This window comes from Salmo salar, chromosome 26 (genome assembly GCF_965601325.2).
Source record: "Salmo salar chromosome 26, fSalSal1, whole genome shotgun sequence".
NCBI classification, from domain to species: domain Eukaryota; kingdom Metazoa; phylum Chordata; class Actinopteri; order Salmoniformes; family Salmonidae; genus Salmo; species Salmo salar.
In genome coordinates this window covers 38399716-38415678 of record NC_138316.1, presented here as the reverse complement: position 1 = coordinate 38415678, position 15963 = coordinate 38399716, and the positions used below count along the sequence as shown (strand labels likewise).

Below are 15963 nucleotides of genomic sequence, written 5' to 3'. Positions count from 1 at the left end.
ACTGTTCCAAATAATCAACCAATCTAACACTGACACACCTGACTGTTCCAAATAATCAACCAATCTAACACTGACACACCTGACTGTTCCAAATAATCAATCAATCCAACACTGACACACCTGACTGTTCCAAATAATCAATCAATCCAACACTGGCACACCTGACTGTTCCAAATAATCAACCAATCTAACACTGACACACCTGACTGTTCCAAATAATCAACCAATCCAACACTGACACACCTGACTGTTCCAAATAATCAATCAATCTAATACTGACACACCTGACTGTTCCAAATAATCAACCAATCTAACACTGACACACCTGACTGTTCCAAATAATCAACCAATCTAACACTGACACACCTGACTGTTCCAAATAATCAACCAATCTAATACTGACACACCTGACTGTTCCAAATAATCAACCAATCTAACACTGACACACCTGACTGTTCCAAATAATCAACCAATCCAACACTGACACACCTGACTGTTCCAAATAATCAACCAATCACAGCCCCTTCAGTCTGCACCATGCTCACCCAGTATAGCTCTTCAGCAACAGAGTTGGAGGCCCCTGTTGTTCCTAAAAGTTTCTCTCACCTCTTTGATGAGAGATCCTAGGTGCAGGGCTGTGAGAGGGGTCTGCTCGGCTGGCTTGATGACCACAGTGTTACCACAGCACAGCGCCGGGGCCACCTTCCACATGAACATCAGCAGGGGGAAGTTCCACTAGGAGACACAAAACAAGTGTATATTTGACAGGCAGGTTGAAAACTTAAAGGGATAGTTCACTCAAAAACGATCTTTTAGTATTTTCTTCATTAGTCCAGTGTTAATATGATCCCTTTATTTGTTGCATGTCAGCAGCCAAGTTTTCAAGATATAGCTCTTTCAGTACAGAGATGTACTGTGATGATTTGATTAGAGAGCAAATCAAGACCGCTGTGCTGTCATCCTATAAAGTGATGATTCAAACAATCTGCTTCGAAAACCTCTCTTCTCTCTGCCCTGTTATTTTCCCTACAGAGAACTTCATGAAATAAATGAACAAATAACCAGACCCTCAAACACAAATTAGACAGCAAACGCGTGTAAGAATCCTAATGTTTACTGTTTAAGCATTGTTAACTTTTACAATGCTTTGGATACAGCCGCCACAATTAGGGATTTTTTGGGATGTGTAACCCAAAATACAAGCTTCCTGTTTTTCCTAAGCGATGACTCATGGTCTGCGTGAGTGCCAGTGGTGCTTTTAGTAATTACACGACGTCCTTCAGTATAAATTTCATTTTGATGATATAATCTCCCATGTCGAACAACAGCCTGCTTGTTCCTTTGTTGCCGGAGCAACATAAGAAGTCATATACTTATGCTAGCAGAGAAAGCCCATCGGCCGCATTCAGTCAGTCAAAATGTAGGAATAGAAATGATACCCCAGTCTGGTCTAGACTCTAGTGAACACGGTGCAATGTGATAGCCTTTACTCTAACCTACATGGACCACTATACCACCCCAAGCTTTCTGACAATGTTATAATCAAAAAGGAAATATGGATGTGTTTTTGGATCTGCAAGGGTACATCCTAAATGACACCCTATTCGCCATATAGTGGGGGTCCCTGGTCATAAGTAGTGCCCTATATAGGGAGCCTGGTGCCATTTGGGACGTAGCCTTAATGTATAGTTGTAAACAGTCATGTTCCTGTAACGGTACACTTCAGTTGGATTTAGAGAGAGAATGCTTTGTGAAGAAAGGTAGAGATTAGGATTAGATTTCCAGTACATGTCCAGGATTTAATTTCACCCTCAGATGGAGTTGAAGTTGGAACCTTAGGTAAAATGCAGTTTACTGCGACCACTTACAAATATTATTTTTAAAGACCAATCCAAACTCAAAGCTTAATTTTTGTATCATTCCAAATAAAGTTGCATTTACCTCAAAATGCACTTTCAAGAAAGATGTTACCTGAGAATATAATGGGATAATTTACTCTAATGCATTCCAAATGGAACCCTATTCCCTATATAGTGCACTACAGCCTATAGTGCTCAGTCAAATGTAGTGCACTATAGCCTATAGTGCTCAGTCAAAAGTAGTGCACTACAGCCTATAATGCTCAGTCAAAAGTAGTGCACTACAGCCTATTATGCTCAGTCAAATGTAGTGCACTATAGCCTATAGTGCTCAGTCAAAAGTAGTGCACTACAGCCTATAGTGGTCAGTCAAAAAGTAGTGCACTATGTAGGTACTAGGGTGCCATTTGGGGCGCAGGCTGATTGAACTATCTGGTTATTGCTGCAGCTCTACTGATCTATGACTGTCAACACGCATGCTAAGAGTTATATTTCTGTATGTGCCAGGGACACGTAATGCCCTTGGTGCTGAGGCACACAACAATATGGTTTTTGGGGTGACAGCACTGACAGTAAAAAGCATGATGAACGGCTCTTGTGTTTGGCACAGAAACACACACACACACACACACACACACACACACACACACACACACACACACACACACACACACACACACACACACACACACACACACACACACACACACACACACACACACACACCCGCACACTCACGATAACATCCTCCCTTGTCTCTAGAATAAAGGAGAGTATTGGTGCGTCCATCACTATCGTAAATGTCCAACAGTCTGCTGTACTGTAGGCCTGTACTGTATCTGAGTCCCATGGTTATCGTCTGTGGGGATTCTGTTACAGTGAAGGAAAACTCACTGCACTGTACACCTCAGACACTGTACACCTCAGACACTGTACACCTCTGGTCGTTGGGTGGGTGTGTACGCATGCATCTTTCAGTCAATGTAGGTCAAATTGACCACTTCTATTTGCCAAGTCATTGTGTTTAGCTGTTGTACAGCAGTAGCATGTGTTTAGTACTTGTTCACACCCTGCCATCAGATTCTACATGAATTATTATTACAGAGTCACAAACACAAAACACTGGTCTGACTTACTGGGATGATGGCTCCACACACACCTATGGGCTCATGTCTGGTGAAACACATAAACGTGTCATCTGGAAAACAACAACACAACAACAAGAGACTCATTATCAATCTCTCTCCACTCCAAATGACATATTACTTCAGGTTTAGAGTCTGTTTAAATGTGGCATCCTTTCCCATTTATTTAGTTTAAAGTCTGTTTAAATGTGGCATCCTTTCTCATTTATTTAGTTTAAAGTCTGTTTAAATGTGGCATCCTTTCCCATTTATTTAGTTTAAAGTCTGTTTGAATGTGGCATCCTTTCTCATTTATTTAGTTTAAAGTCTGTTTAAATGTGGCATCCTTTCCCATTTATTTAGTTTACAGTCTGTTTAAATGTGGCATCCTTTCCCATTTATTTAGTTTACAGTCTGTTTAAATGTGGCATCCTTTCTCATTTATTTAGTTTAAAGTCTGTTTAAATGTGGCATCCTTTCTCATTTATTTAGTTTAAAGTCTGTTTGAATGTGGCATCCTTTCTCATTTATTTAGTTTAAAGTCTGTTTAAATGTGGCATCCTTTCTCATTTATTTAGTTTAAAGTCTGTTTAAATGTGGCATCCTTTCTCATTTATTTAGTTTAAAGTCTGTTTAAATGTGGCATCCTTTCTCATTTATTTAGTTTAAAGTCTGTTTGAATGTGGCATCCTTTCTCATTTATTTAGTTTAAAGTCTGTTTAAATGTGGCATCCTTTCCCATTTATTTAGTTTAAAGTCTGTTTAAATGTGGCATCCTTTCCCATTTATTTTGCTACATCAACCATTTGCATTTTCGAAATGATGGTGAAAAATATCCTTATTAAAGTCTCCATATAAACGGGGAGCACACAGTCATGTTCCTCCTCTGCCCGTCCTAAAAGTCCCTGTGCCTTGCTACTCACATGGCTGAAAGTCCTGTTTAATAGAAGGAAATAGAGCGGGCAGATACAGAGACCCCAATAACCAGACTATTAAGCCTATTGTTTGGAGTGAAATGTCACCCTTGACCTTCTTGGAATGGAGGGGCAATTAAAAGCGTCCCCCATCTCTAACCCCCCCCCCCCCCCCCTTATAAATAAGTTAAGTTGGAATGTTTATGCGATAGACTTGACCTTAAACTACTCTGTTCAGCAGAATGTACTTACTTGGGGTGTTGTGGGTACTAAAGGTTTGTTAAAACCCTGCACAAACAACTGTTGTTACAACATGTTAGTGTGCCATGTTGCACATGTGTTGCAGCAATTGTTCCACCAATAGTCTACTGTGGTGCAACCAAACTTTTTAGTGCCCTCAACTCTAACAGCACAACTCTTAAGGTAGTCCGACATAAAACAAAGACAGGAAACTGTCTATTATAAAAATACATGTATAATACTGCACAGTAACATGAATTTACACCAACACAAGACATTCCAAAATCCTTTTTCACTACTGTACCACAGTATCTGTGCAACTAAGGTCCACCCTTCTGACATAGCAACTAGCGGGAACAACTTACTCACTCCAATGCTGCCTTAATGACACCCTATTCCCGATATAGTGCTCTACTTTTGGCACCTTTCTTCCTTCCGTGACATTTTGCATGATCCCCCTCCACCTCCACACACGGACATGTCAAAAGCCCAGCTGATAGCCTAGATAACGGGTTCAATCTGACAGTCTCACTCCGGGACTCTGACCTTGTCTTGTTTCTTCTATTGATGTATGTGGTGATTACAGCCAGACAGACTCCTACACACCCAGGATCCATTATCTCCCTGAGTCCTGGGTGAGCCCACTCATCCCACACTTTACAGCTTATCAAAGGTTCCATTTCCATAGTCAGGGGAGTGGACATGGGATGTACAGTAGAGTACAGGGAATTAGACTGTGTCCCAAATGGCACCCTATTTCCTATGTAGTGTACTACTTTTGAGCTGTGCACCTTTGCTTTTTTAGGCCCAGAGTGTTTTTTTTGTTTTTTTTTAAGGAGAGAGGAATTCCAAACTCCTTTCGTATTTGTATTATTTTCATGACAGGTTAGGAGTAGAGAGACAGAGTAGAGAGAGCAGAAACCAGCAGCCCCATCTCAGGGGGTATTATATGGTTCTAAAGGTGAGAGTGTTACCTGCTCAACCAGACTCCGGGCCAAGGCCCAGAGCTGTTCTTAGTCACCAAGTTGCTACTGGCAGGTAGAGGAGTGACTGTATACAGACTATTATACCAGGGGATAGTCACCTTAGTCTGGGAGTTGTTCAGTGACTGTATACAGACTATTATACCAGGGGATAGTCACCTTAGTCTGGGAGTTGTTCCTGACAGGTAGAGGAGTGACTTATACAGACTATTATACCAGGGGATAGTCACCTTAGTCTGGGAGTTGTTCCTGACAGGTAGAGGAGTGACTGTATACAGACTATTATACCAGGGGATAGTCACCTTAGTCTGGGAGTTGTTCTTGACAGGTAGAGGAGTGACTGTATACAGACTATTATACCAGGGGATAGTCACCTTAGTCTGGGAGTTGTTCCTGACAGGTAGAGGAGTGACTGTATACAGACTATTATACCAGGGGATAGTCACCTTAGTCTGGGAGTTGTTCCTGACAGGTAGAGGAGTGACTGTATACAGACTATTATACCAGGGGATAGTCACCTTAGTCTGGGAGTTGTTCCTGACAGGTAGAGGAGTGACTGTATACAGACTATTATACCAGGGGATAGTCACCTTAGTCTGGGAGTTGTTCCTGACAGGTAGAGGAGTGACTGTATACAGACTATTATACCAGGGGATAGTCATCTTAGTCTGGGAGTTGCTACTGACAGAGGCTGATAGAGGAGAGGGCCTTGCAGATATCTACAAAAGGAAAATAATGATCTAAGTCAGTGACTTGCTCCTGATACAGAGAGCGGTAAGAGGATAAAGGAGAGGAGACAGAAGAGACGAGAGAAGAGAGGAGAGAGTAGAGCAGAGAGGAGAGGAGAGGAGAGGAGAGGAGAGGAGAGGAGAGGAGAGGAGAGGAGAGGAGAGGAGAGGAGAGGAGAGGAGAGAGAGAGAGAGAGAGAGAGAGAGAGAGAGAGAGCGAAAGAGAGAGAAGAGAGGAGAAAGGGGAGAGAAGAGAGAAGAGAAGAGAGGAGAGAAGAGAGGAGAGGAGAGGAGAGAAAAGAGGAGAGAGGAGAAGAGAGAGAGGAGAGGAGAGGAGAGGAGAGGAGAGGAGAGGAGAGGAGAGGAGAGGAGAGGAGAGGAGAGGAGAGGAGAGGAGAGGAGAGGAGAGGAGAGGAGAGGAGAGGAGAGGAGAGGAGAGGAGAGGGGGGGCTAGCTCAGAGGCGTTGATCAGGCACTGATCTGGAGTGTCTGATTCTCAGCTAATCCCGACACAGACTGTTGCACCTCGCTGATTACCATCAGCCCCCTCTTCCTCTTCCTTTGTCCTCGCCAGCCTTTCGTCTCTCAACTGCCCCATTGGAATCTAATCAGGAGGAAAGAGGGAAGCCTGTTTTGTCTATCTGACGTCCTGCCGTGGCAGCCGAGGATGGTTTTTGACACTGCAATAGGGGGAAGTATTAAGAGGATGGACGAGATGCCACCCAGGGCTGCGGACAATTGACGGATTGGCTGAGTGACTCGACCGCTAATTAACTTGTTTCTTGACGACTGGGCGGAACCAGTGGGCTAATCATATAGTGGACAGAAAGTCTATGTGAGCCATTACGCCACAAAGGAGAGAGACAAGTGATTGTTGCGAAACAGCTTGATCAGATTGACAGGTCATGGACCTTTTTGGGAAATACTTTAATAAAAGCTGGCTGTTATAATGCATTATTACCTGTGATAAGCATATAATAACACTGTTTGGAAATCTTGTTGTATTATAAATGTATGAAATGGTAATAACTGGATCATTACGAGATGATAATGAGACGTTATAAGGGGTCGTAAGCCTACGTGCTTTTAACAGATCATAATGCACTATACCTGTAGGTGAAAGTAATAGCCTGGCAATCTAAAAGGTTTTAAAGCAGCACAGAGACACTTACCTACAGGCATGGTTTTGCCATGTATCTTGTCGGCCCAACCGGCATAGTATCTAAGGGTTTTGATGCTGCCGTCCAGATCAATGAAGAAAGAATGTAGGAATGGCTTCCCAGTGTCTATAGTCTCCATAGTCTGTAAAAGAGAATCAGAAACATTGAGCATAGTGCATTAAGGCCACATTAATGCAGGCTATCCTAACTTCTGGGAAACCTGAGGCAGAATCATCTCAATAGGAGGAAAAAATATCTGTTGTGGAACAAAAAATAACTAATAATATATGTTCTCAAAAATCTATTTTGAGAGTTTCTGTCATCTTTTACTCAGTCGGCTGCAAGCGCAGCACCATCAACCCCTTGGTTGCTACAAAACAATGTTTTATGCCCTCGACGTGCGCCAAGAAGTGAATATGCTGTGGGAGTTCATGGGTTCAGAAAGAAAAGTAATAATGCTAATAATAATAATGCTAATAGGAGGCTGAGCAGAGGCCAGGGTACGGCATGGCTGCCATCGCTAGCACGGTTGTCTCTCTGTGTAGCCAAGGCTGCTGTGAGCTGGAACATTAGATGACCAGAAAATACAACAGATCCATCTGAATCTGAATGTCATATCAAATGTTTTTCAAATCTAGATGAACAATCATTTCTATAGAGCAGAGGGGTGGACAGAAACCTTGACAAAAGCAATCCATGATGTTGTGCATTTGACAGTATTTCAAAAAGTGACTGTACGTAAGTTACTAAACTCTTTGACGGACACAAGCTGCTTGAAACCACTAAGCCGAATGTGTTGGGGAAGAGAAAAATATTGTATGGTGAGACCCACAGTCAAACATGATTTGTACACTTATATGGTGCTATGATACTCAAGTTCTTTAATTGACTGTCTCATGCCAAGTGGGACACAAGTCAAGTGTTTACTAAAAACCTGGGTCAAATACATACGTCAAATACTTTAAAATAAGCCTACTTGAAAGTATTTGAGGTGCGCTTGATTTACCTTGGGGTTTGGGATAACCAATAGAGAATGATAGAGGACATTGTATCAGTCCTATTATGGCATCTGTGAGTGCACTGGCATCTCCATTTTGAAGTAGTCAATTTTGTTCTAGTACTTCTTCTATGAGTTGTTAAACAAACTGAAAGGGTGCATACTGCCACCTGGAGTGTGTTGTCTGAACAGGTATAAAGTCAAGGCTGGCAATTTACTGCCACCTGCAGTTATGGAATGTTTGCTTACGAGTATAGTTCATTAGCTGATGACCCTGATGGAATTATGTGATCCTTGTGAATTACACTGACGAAGGCTTAGGAAGGCCGAAATGTTTGTCTATCTACCTACCCCCGAATTAACAAAATACTATAAAGAAACCTTGAATCTCCTTTTTGAGTGCGGACCAGCTATATCCATTTGTGCTCCTTCCTTAACCCATTGGAATTCCCACCGAGTTGGCTACTTCAAAATGGTGAAAGGCCTCAATGACACTGCCAATGCTAAATCAGACTTTTGGGCACTAGAGTCCTCTATCTATCTCTATGGGAGAACCAGATCAAGTGCAGCACCAGCAATGACATATGTAGGCTATCTGACAAATAAGATCTAATTTAACCCAATGCAAATGGACAGATAATGAGAGACGAAGCACTGCCACAGAGCTAGAACACCAATAGATTTATCCTGTATCTTTTCATTGAGCTAAACGCTAAATCTGGTCTTTATTTCCCCCACAAACAGAACAGGGGTTAGCGTAATTAGCGATACCCCAGCACAAGCAGCCCTCCCAGAGCATGTTTTCAATTAGCAGCCACATGCGATCCCATAATATGACTTCACTCTCATCTGTAATGTTTCATTTACAAATCTGACTCCTAATGCAATCTGGAAACTCGATTGAAAAGGCATTGGAACATGTGAGAAGGCATTGGAACTTGGCTTCGATCACCCACCACTGTAATATCTGATTTGCACTGTCTGAAATAATCCAAGGTGGCCCAACTCAAGATCCTTTAGTAACTACAGTAGTTCCACAGCCTTTTTGAGTTGACTCAACTTTTTGGAGAAGTGGCGGCAGGTAGCCTTGTGTTTTTCAACGTTGGGCCAATAACTGAAAAGTTGTTAGTTCAAATCCTCGACCCGCAAAGGTGAAGAATCTGTTGATGTGGCCTGGAGCAGGACACATAACCCTACAAGCACCAGGGGTTGCTGTTAATTATGGCAGACCCTCTCAGGTAGAGTTGGGATATCGTTATGCAGAAAACACATTTCCAATTCATACATGCATATTAATACAACCTTGCACATATATGAAATAGGAGAAATATAAACACCCACCAAATGATGGTGTTGCATAAGCCTCACATTTTAAGTTGGCCAAAACATTGTTCTAACTCATCTATACACTGACTATACCAAACATTATGAACACCTTCTTAATATTCAGTTGCACCCACCTGGCACCTACTACCATGTCCCGTTCAAAGGCGCCTACTACCATGTCCCGTTCAAAGGCACCTACTACCATGTCCCGTTCAAAGGCACCTACCACCATGTCCCGTTCAAAGGCACCTACCACCATGTCCCGTTCAAAGGCACCTACTACCATGTCCCGTTCAAGGGCACCTACCACTATGTCCCGTTCAAAGGCACCTACCACCATGTCCCGTTCAAAGGCACCTACTACCATGTCCCGTTCAAAGGCACCTACCACCATGTCCCGTTCAAAGGCACCTACTACCATGTCCCGTTCAAAGGCACCTACTACCATGTCCCGTTCAAAGGCACCTACTACCATGTCCCGTTCAAAGGCACCTACTACCATGTCCCGTTCAAAGGCACCTAAATCTTGTGTCTTGCCCATTCACCCTCTGAATGGCACACAATAACAACCCATGTCTCAATTGTCTCAAGGCTTAAAACTTCTTTAACCTGTGTCCCCCTTCATCTACACTGATTGAAGTGGATTTAACAAGTGACATCAATAAGGGATCATACAGTAGCTTTCACCTGGATTCACCTGGTCAGTCTATGTCAATCAACTTAAAAATATGTTTTTGATAGATGTTTTGTATGTACATTATTTGATTATTGACAAAAGGCGGTTATATTTTTTTAGGTTAAATTAATACTACACTCCAAAACTATATTTTGGTATTTTGTCCATTAGTCCACTGTCAATACAATTCCATGTCAGTTAAACTTTTTCCCAATTACGGTCTTCTCTTGTAACACACACAGGCCTAATGTCACACAGACACTCACCAACAATATTAGAATGAATGTCAAGGTTGTGTGGGGATTATATAGCAACAAGTGTAGAACTGAAAAATATATATTACTCGAATCGCGACATAGCAGCTTGGAAAAGATTTTCAATCACAGATCATGCACCTTCAGCGTCTGGTGCATTGCGCTGCTGCTGTCAATTCTCTCTGGACACCCAAACTAGATGATAGGCTACCTTCACAATGCAGGTGACAGATGTCAGTTGACCAATAGGCTGCTAGTTGTAGCCTTCTACAGTCTAGAGACAAATAATGTTAATAGGCCGTTATATCCACAACTTACCGCTAGCAGTGCCCGGTCCCTCTCCATCAGGTCAGCGAGCTTGTGCAGGAGTCGCCCCCGGCTTGACACGTCCATCCTTCGCCACGGCGAGCCCCTCTGGCTGGCCGCCCTGGCAGCCTTTACAGCCTTGTCCACATCTGCCTGCAGGTACACATCAACAGCTTTCACACAGACAACTGATAACCTACCTAAAACATTTCTATGGGTAATATTGTTTTGCATAAGTTACAATTATGAGCAGGCTAATGATAATTGATAGGCCTAATTAATTTGCAAAAATGTATTTTTGCCTGTAGCCTAATAAAGGACCTTGACATTGAGTTGATAGACAGTCACTCTCTCGGTTTTAAATTAGGCTATGGAAAAGGAAATTGGACATATAGGCCGAGATCAAGGGTCTTCAATCTTTTCTTGACCAGGGACCCCTCCCAGTTAAACTGGCAACCCAGGGACCCCATCATACGTTAGTAAAAACATTTATTTCATGTCTTGTCTTATCATGGGCGGCAGGTAGCCAAGTGGTTAGAGTGTTGGACCAGTAGCAGAAAGGTTGCAAGATCTAATCCCCAAGCTGACAAGGTACAAAGCTGTTGTTCTGCCCCTGAACAAGGCAGTTAACCCACTGTTCCTAGGCCGTCATTGAAAATAAGAATTTGTTCTTAATTGACTTGCCTAGTTAAATAAAGGTAAAATGTTTAAAAAATCATCAGGTGAATCATAATGGCAATGAGAAGTAATCAACATTTTAAAATGATAGATTTGGTAAATAGTTTTCATTATTTTGACCTCCCCACATTATAATTGGAAGAGGAAGTGTAGTCTCTAACAGACTATTAGCTAAAAAGGTAGTAACTCCAAACAGATTTTCGCTAAGAGTTTTAGCTGTTTAAACTAAGGTTAGCCATGTCTTGGCAAACATGTCCAGGTCAAGAAAGATTACCAGCAGTGAACGGCACTTGCCGCACTGTTAGCCTATTGACTGGTAGCCTATTGACTGTTAGCCTATTGACTGGTAGCCTATTGACTGGTAGCCTATTGACTGTTAGCCTATTGACTGGTAGCCTGTTGACTGGTAGCTTATTGACTGGTAGCCTACTGACAGGTAGCCTATTGACTGGTAGCCTATTGACTGGTAGCTTATTGACTGGTAGCCTACTGACAGGTAGCCTATTGACTGGAAGCTTATTGACTGGTAGCCTATTGACTGGTAGCCTACTGACAGGTAGCCTATTGACTGGTAGCCTATTGACTGGTAGCTTATTGACTGGTAGCCTACTGACAGGTAGCCTATTGACTGGAAGCCTATTGACTGGTAGCCTACTGACAGGTAGCCTATTGACTGGTAGCCTATTGACTGGTAGCCTACTGACAGGTAGCCTATTGACTGGTAGCCTACTGACAGGTAGCCTATTGACTGGAAGCCTATTGACTGGTAGCCTACTGACAGGTAGCCTATTGACTGTTAGCCTATTGACTGGTAGCCTATTGACTGGTAGCCTATTGACTGGTAGCCGACTGACAGGTAGCCTATTGACAGGTAGCCTATTGACTGGTAGCCTATTGACTGGTAGCCTATTGACTGGTAGCCTACTGACAGGTAGCCTATTGACTGGTAGCCTACTGACAGGTAGCCTATTGACTGGTAGCCTATTGACTGGTAGCCTACTGACAGGTAGCCTACTGACAGGTAGCCTATTGACTGGTAGCCTACTGACAGGTAGCCTATTGACAGGTAGCCTACTGACAGGTAGCCTATTGACTGGTAGCCTACTGACAGGTAGCCGATTGACTGGTAGCCTACTGACAGGTAGCCTATTGACTGGTAGCCTACTGACAGGTAGCTTATTGACAGGTAGACTACTGACAGGTAGCCTATTGACAGGTAGCCTATTGACAGGTAGCCTATTGACTGGTAGCCTACTGACAGGTAGCCTATTGACTGGTAGCCTACTGACAGGTAGCCTATTGACTGGTAGCCTATTGACAGGTAGCCTATTGACTGGTAGCCTACTGACAGGTAGCCTATTGACTGGAAGCCTATTGACTGGTAGCCTACTGACAGGTAGCTTATTGACTGGTAGCCTATTGACTGGTAGCCTATTGACTGGTAGCCTACTGACAGGTAGCCTATTGACTGGTAGCCTACTGACAGGTAGCTTATTGACAGGTAGCCTACTGACAGGTAGCCTATTGACTGGTAGCCTACTGACAGGTAGCCTATTGACAGGTAGCCTACTGACAGGTAGCCTATTGACTGGTAGCCTACTGACAGGTAGCCTATTGACTGGTAGCCTACTGACAGGTAGCCTATTGACAGGTAGCCTATTGACAGGTAGCCTACTGACAGGTAGCCTATTGACTGGTAGCCTACTGACAGGTAGCCTATTGACTGGTAGCCTACTGACAGGTAGCCTATTGACTGGTAGCCTATTGACAGGTAGCCTATTGACTGGTAGCCTACTGACAGGTAGCCTATTGACTGGAAGCCTATTGACTGGTAGCCTACTGACAGGTAGCTTATTGACTGGTAGCCTATTGACTGGTAGCCTATTGACTGGTAGCCTATTGACTGGTAGCCTACTGACAGGTAGCCTATTGACTGGTAGCCTACTGACAGGTAGCTTATTGACAGGTAGCCAACTGACAGGTAGCCTATTGACAGGTAGCCTATTGACAGGTAGCCTACTGACAGGTAGCCTACTGACAGGTAGCCTACTGACTGGTAGCCTACTGACAGGTAGCCTATTGACTGGTAGCCTACTGACAGGTAGCCTATTGACAGGTAGCCTACTGACAGGTAGCCTACTGACAGGTAGCCTATTGACTGGTAGCCTACTGACAGGTAGCCTATTGACTGGTAGCCTACTGACAGGTAGCTTATTGACAGGTAGCCTACTGACAGGTAGCTTATTGACAGGTAGCCTACTGACAGGTAGCCTATTGACTGGTGCTTTTTCAAAGCCTATGTCAGACACTCCAGTCAGTGTATTAGCTCCAGTGAGTGTAATTTTCTCAATATTAGGAGTTGACAAATAAAGTAAAAATATTATCCTCTTTTATGGTATGCAATTAAAAATGTGTTTATTCTGTTGCTGCTAGCGATATTCATAAAAACATTGGAGAAAAAAAACGTTTTTATATATATATATATATATATATATATATTTTCGTAGACCCCCTGCGGTCCCTGAAATGGCAATCAGAACCAGATGAAGAGAGATAGAGAGATAGAGAGATAGAGAGGTGGAGAAAAGACAGGATCACTGCAGTAGTAGTAATCAAATTCTGTTCATTTGATTTAGCAAACATTCATTTTTTCCTCAAGTCATCTTAGTAATTAAGACATGGGCCTAATCAAACATGAATTAATGTTTTAGGTACATACTTTGTCTGCTTCTTCCACTTCACAGATTTTGACACCTGTTGCTGGATTGAAGGTCTGAAACGTCTTTCCTTTGAGAGAGGTGTGCCACTCATTGTTGATAAAAATCTGTTGGACACAAAGAAAGATGCTGTTTTAAAAAAATACTGTTTTACACTTGTTCATTAGGCTACTATCAGTAAGCTATATAACACAGGAGCATAACTCAAGTGTTTTTTGGTTTTCAAATATATTTTTTATGCAATCTTTTGGATCCAACTGCAATATGAAGACATGGATAGCACACCAACAGGCAAACCACAAACTCTAGCCTGCGCACAGGCTACAGACTAAAATGCATTAGAATAACTTGACGAAATTCACCTGCCCTGGCTTATGATGTCTTAAACATGTACTTTGACATTATATTATACCTTATACCTTACACTCAAGTTTCACATTTTTATGGTCACGTGCACTAACTAGTACAGTACGTGCACTAACTAACTAGCACAGTGAAATTACTTTCTTGAATGCTCTTTCCCAACAATGCAGTAGTACTATGTTCAAAACAGTTAAAACGTTTCTAAACTTATATATTTATATAGTTCAAAACAGTTAAAAAGTTTCGAAAGTTGTGCATACCGGTGTTTCAGATGTTTCGGCTTAATACTTTTTTTCACATTACATTTTCACTATTCAGTGATTGCTGCTATGTTACTTAATAAGACGTGCGTCTCACCTTGGTGTGGCGTATCTCCTGCACTTTGACGGGCTGGGGAAAAGGCATGGGAGGGCTCCCATCGCCATTCGCCCCGGTCACCCCGTTCTCTGTAGTTCCGTTCTGAGCCATTCTGCGTCACCGGTCCAGTCCTGCCACAACTGTATTCTCTATGTGTGTCTGTCTACTGAGCACTACAAGCGCATCCAGCGGTCTTTATAAGAATGCGAAAATCCTCCCTCGCTCTCTCTCTCTCGCTCTCTCCCCAGAGCAGCTGAGGGTAACCCAACTCTGCCCTTATCAAAATATCAGGCCCCAGTATCTGCAGCATGGAATCATAAACCAAAAGCCTCCTGGAATATTGTTGTTAATAGGAATGTTTAACGTAACAGGATAAAGATATAATGACATACTCTTTTATATTGACGGTCGGCTACTCAAGGACATGTGTGGCAGGTACAATTTTTGCGTGTCAACTTATTCATTGGGGAAAGTGCAAGGTGTCAAAGTATGGAACTTAAGCCATTCAAATGGATGCTAATTACTGTGGATGCTTTTAGACTACAGATGGCAAAATTGTAGAACACGGACAGCAGTACGTTCAAGTGTATACATTTCCAACACAATCTCACACTCAGTTCGTGCAAATATGTACAAAAAGTATTTCAGCAGATTTTGTGCGTTTTTGTGTGGCTTAATTCGTGTGAAAATACATGTATTTTTGTGAGACTTAATTCGTAGCAATATAGACACATTTTTGTGTGACTTCATTCATAGATAAAAAAAATTGTGGGGAAAACTTCAGAACAATCTTTTAAAAGTTATTGGGGCAATGCATTTTGGGCAATGGTGCTCCACACTGCCTTTTTTGTGTCCCACATTTATTATATATATTATATATAATATATATATATAAACATGTTAACAACCCAATATTGTTAATCAACCAGATTGTCACCCGAAATACTTATAATATAATAGTAGCCTTACGTTTTTTCTATGGTTGTTTTTGCTTAATACTTTGGGATACTGGTGCTATGTCGGATTCTATGAGGGTTGCCAAATTGGAGTAAAAAGCTGTATTTGTCCCCCCAAAAAATGGTGATATCGATGAAGGTATTTGATTGGGAATGGGGATACATTTTCATGATGGGAAATGAATTCACCAACAAAGGTGGGAAAACAGAAGACCTAAAAAAAATATATATATGTTTAAATTCCCCTGAATCAACTGCATGGTATTTGCATCTATAACGAGTCTGGACTATGATCAGTTAAGCCATATCAATGCAGTTAAACAGG

The 15963-nt window shown here is 42.3% G+C and overlaps 1 protein-coding gene across 1 annotated transcript in view; it reads right to left on the bottom strand.

The window, feature by feature from the left end:
• Positions 1-14919, bottom strand: part of aldh1a3 (aldehyde dehydrogenase 1 family, member A3) — a 56868-nt gene extending 41949 nt beyond the window's left edge. The window contains exons 1-6 of the mRNA XM_045708827.2: positions 14683-14919; positions 13965-14069; positions 10580-10720; positions 7021-7150; positions 2996-3057; positions 607-735 (exon numbers count right to left, since the gene is read on the bottom strand). Coding sequence (XP_045564783.2) covers positions 607-735; positions 2996-3057; positions 7021-7150; positions 10580-10720; positions 13965-14069; positions 14683-14793 — 678 coding nt within the window. The 5' untranslated portion in view covers positions 14794-14919. The remainder of the gene's footprint in view (positions 1-606; positions 736-2995; positions 3058-7020; positions 7151-10579; positions 10721-13964; positions 14070-14682) is intronic.
• Positions 14920-15963: the final 1044 nt, after the last annotated feature.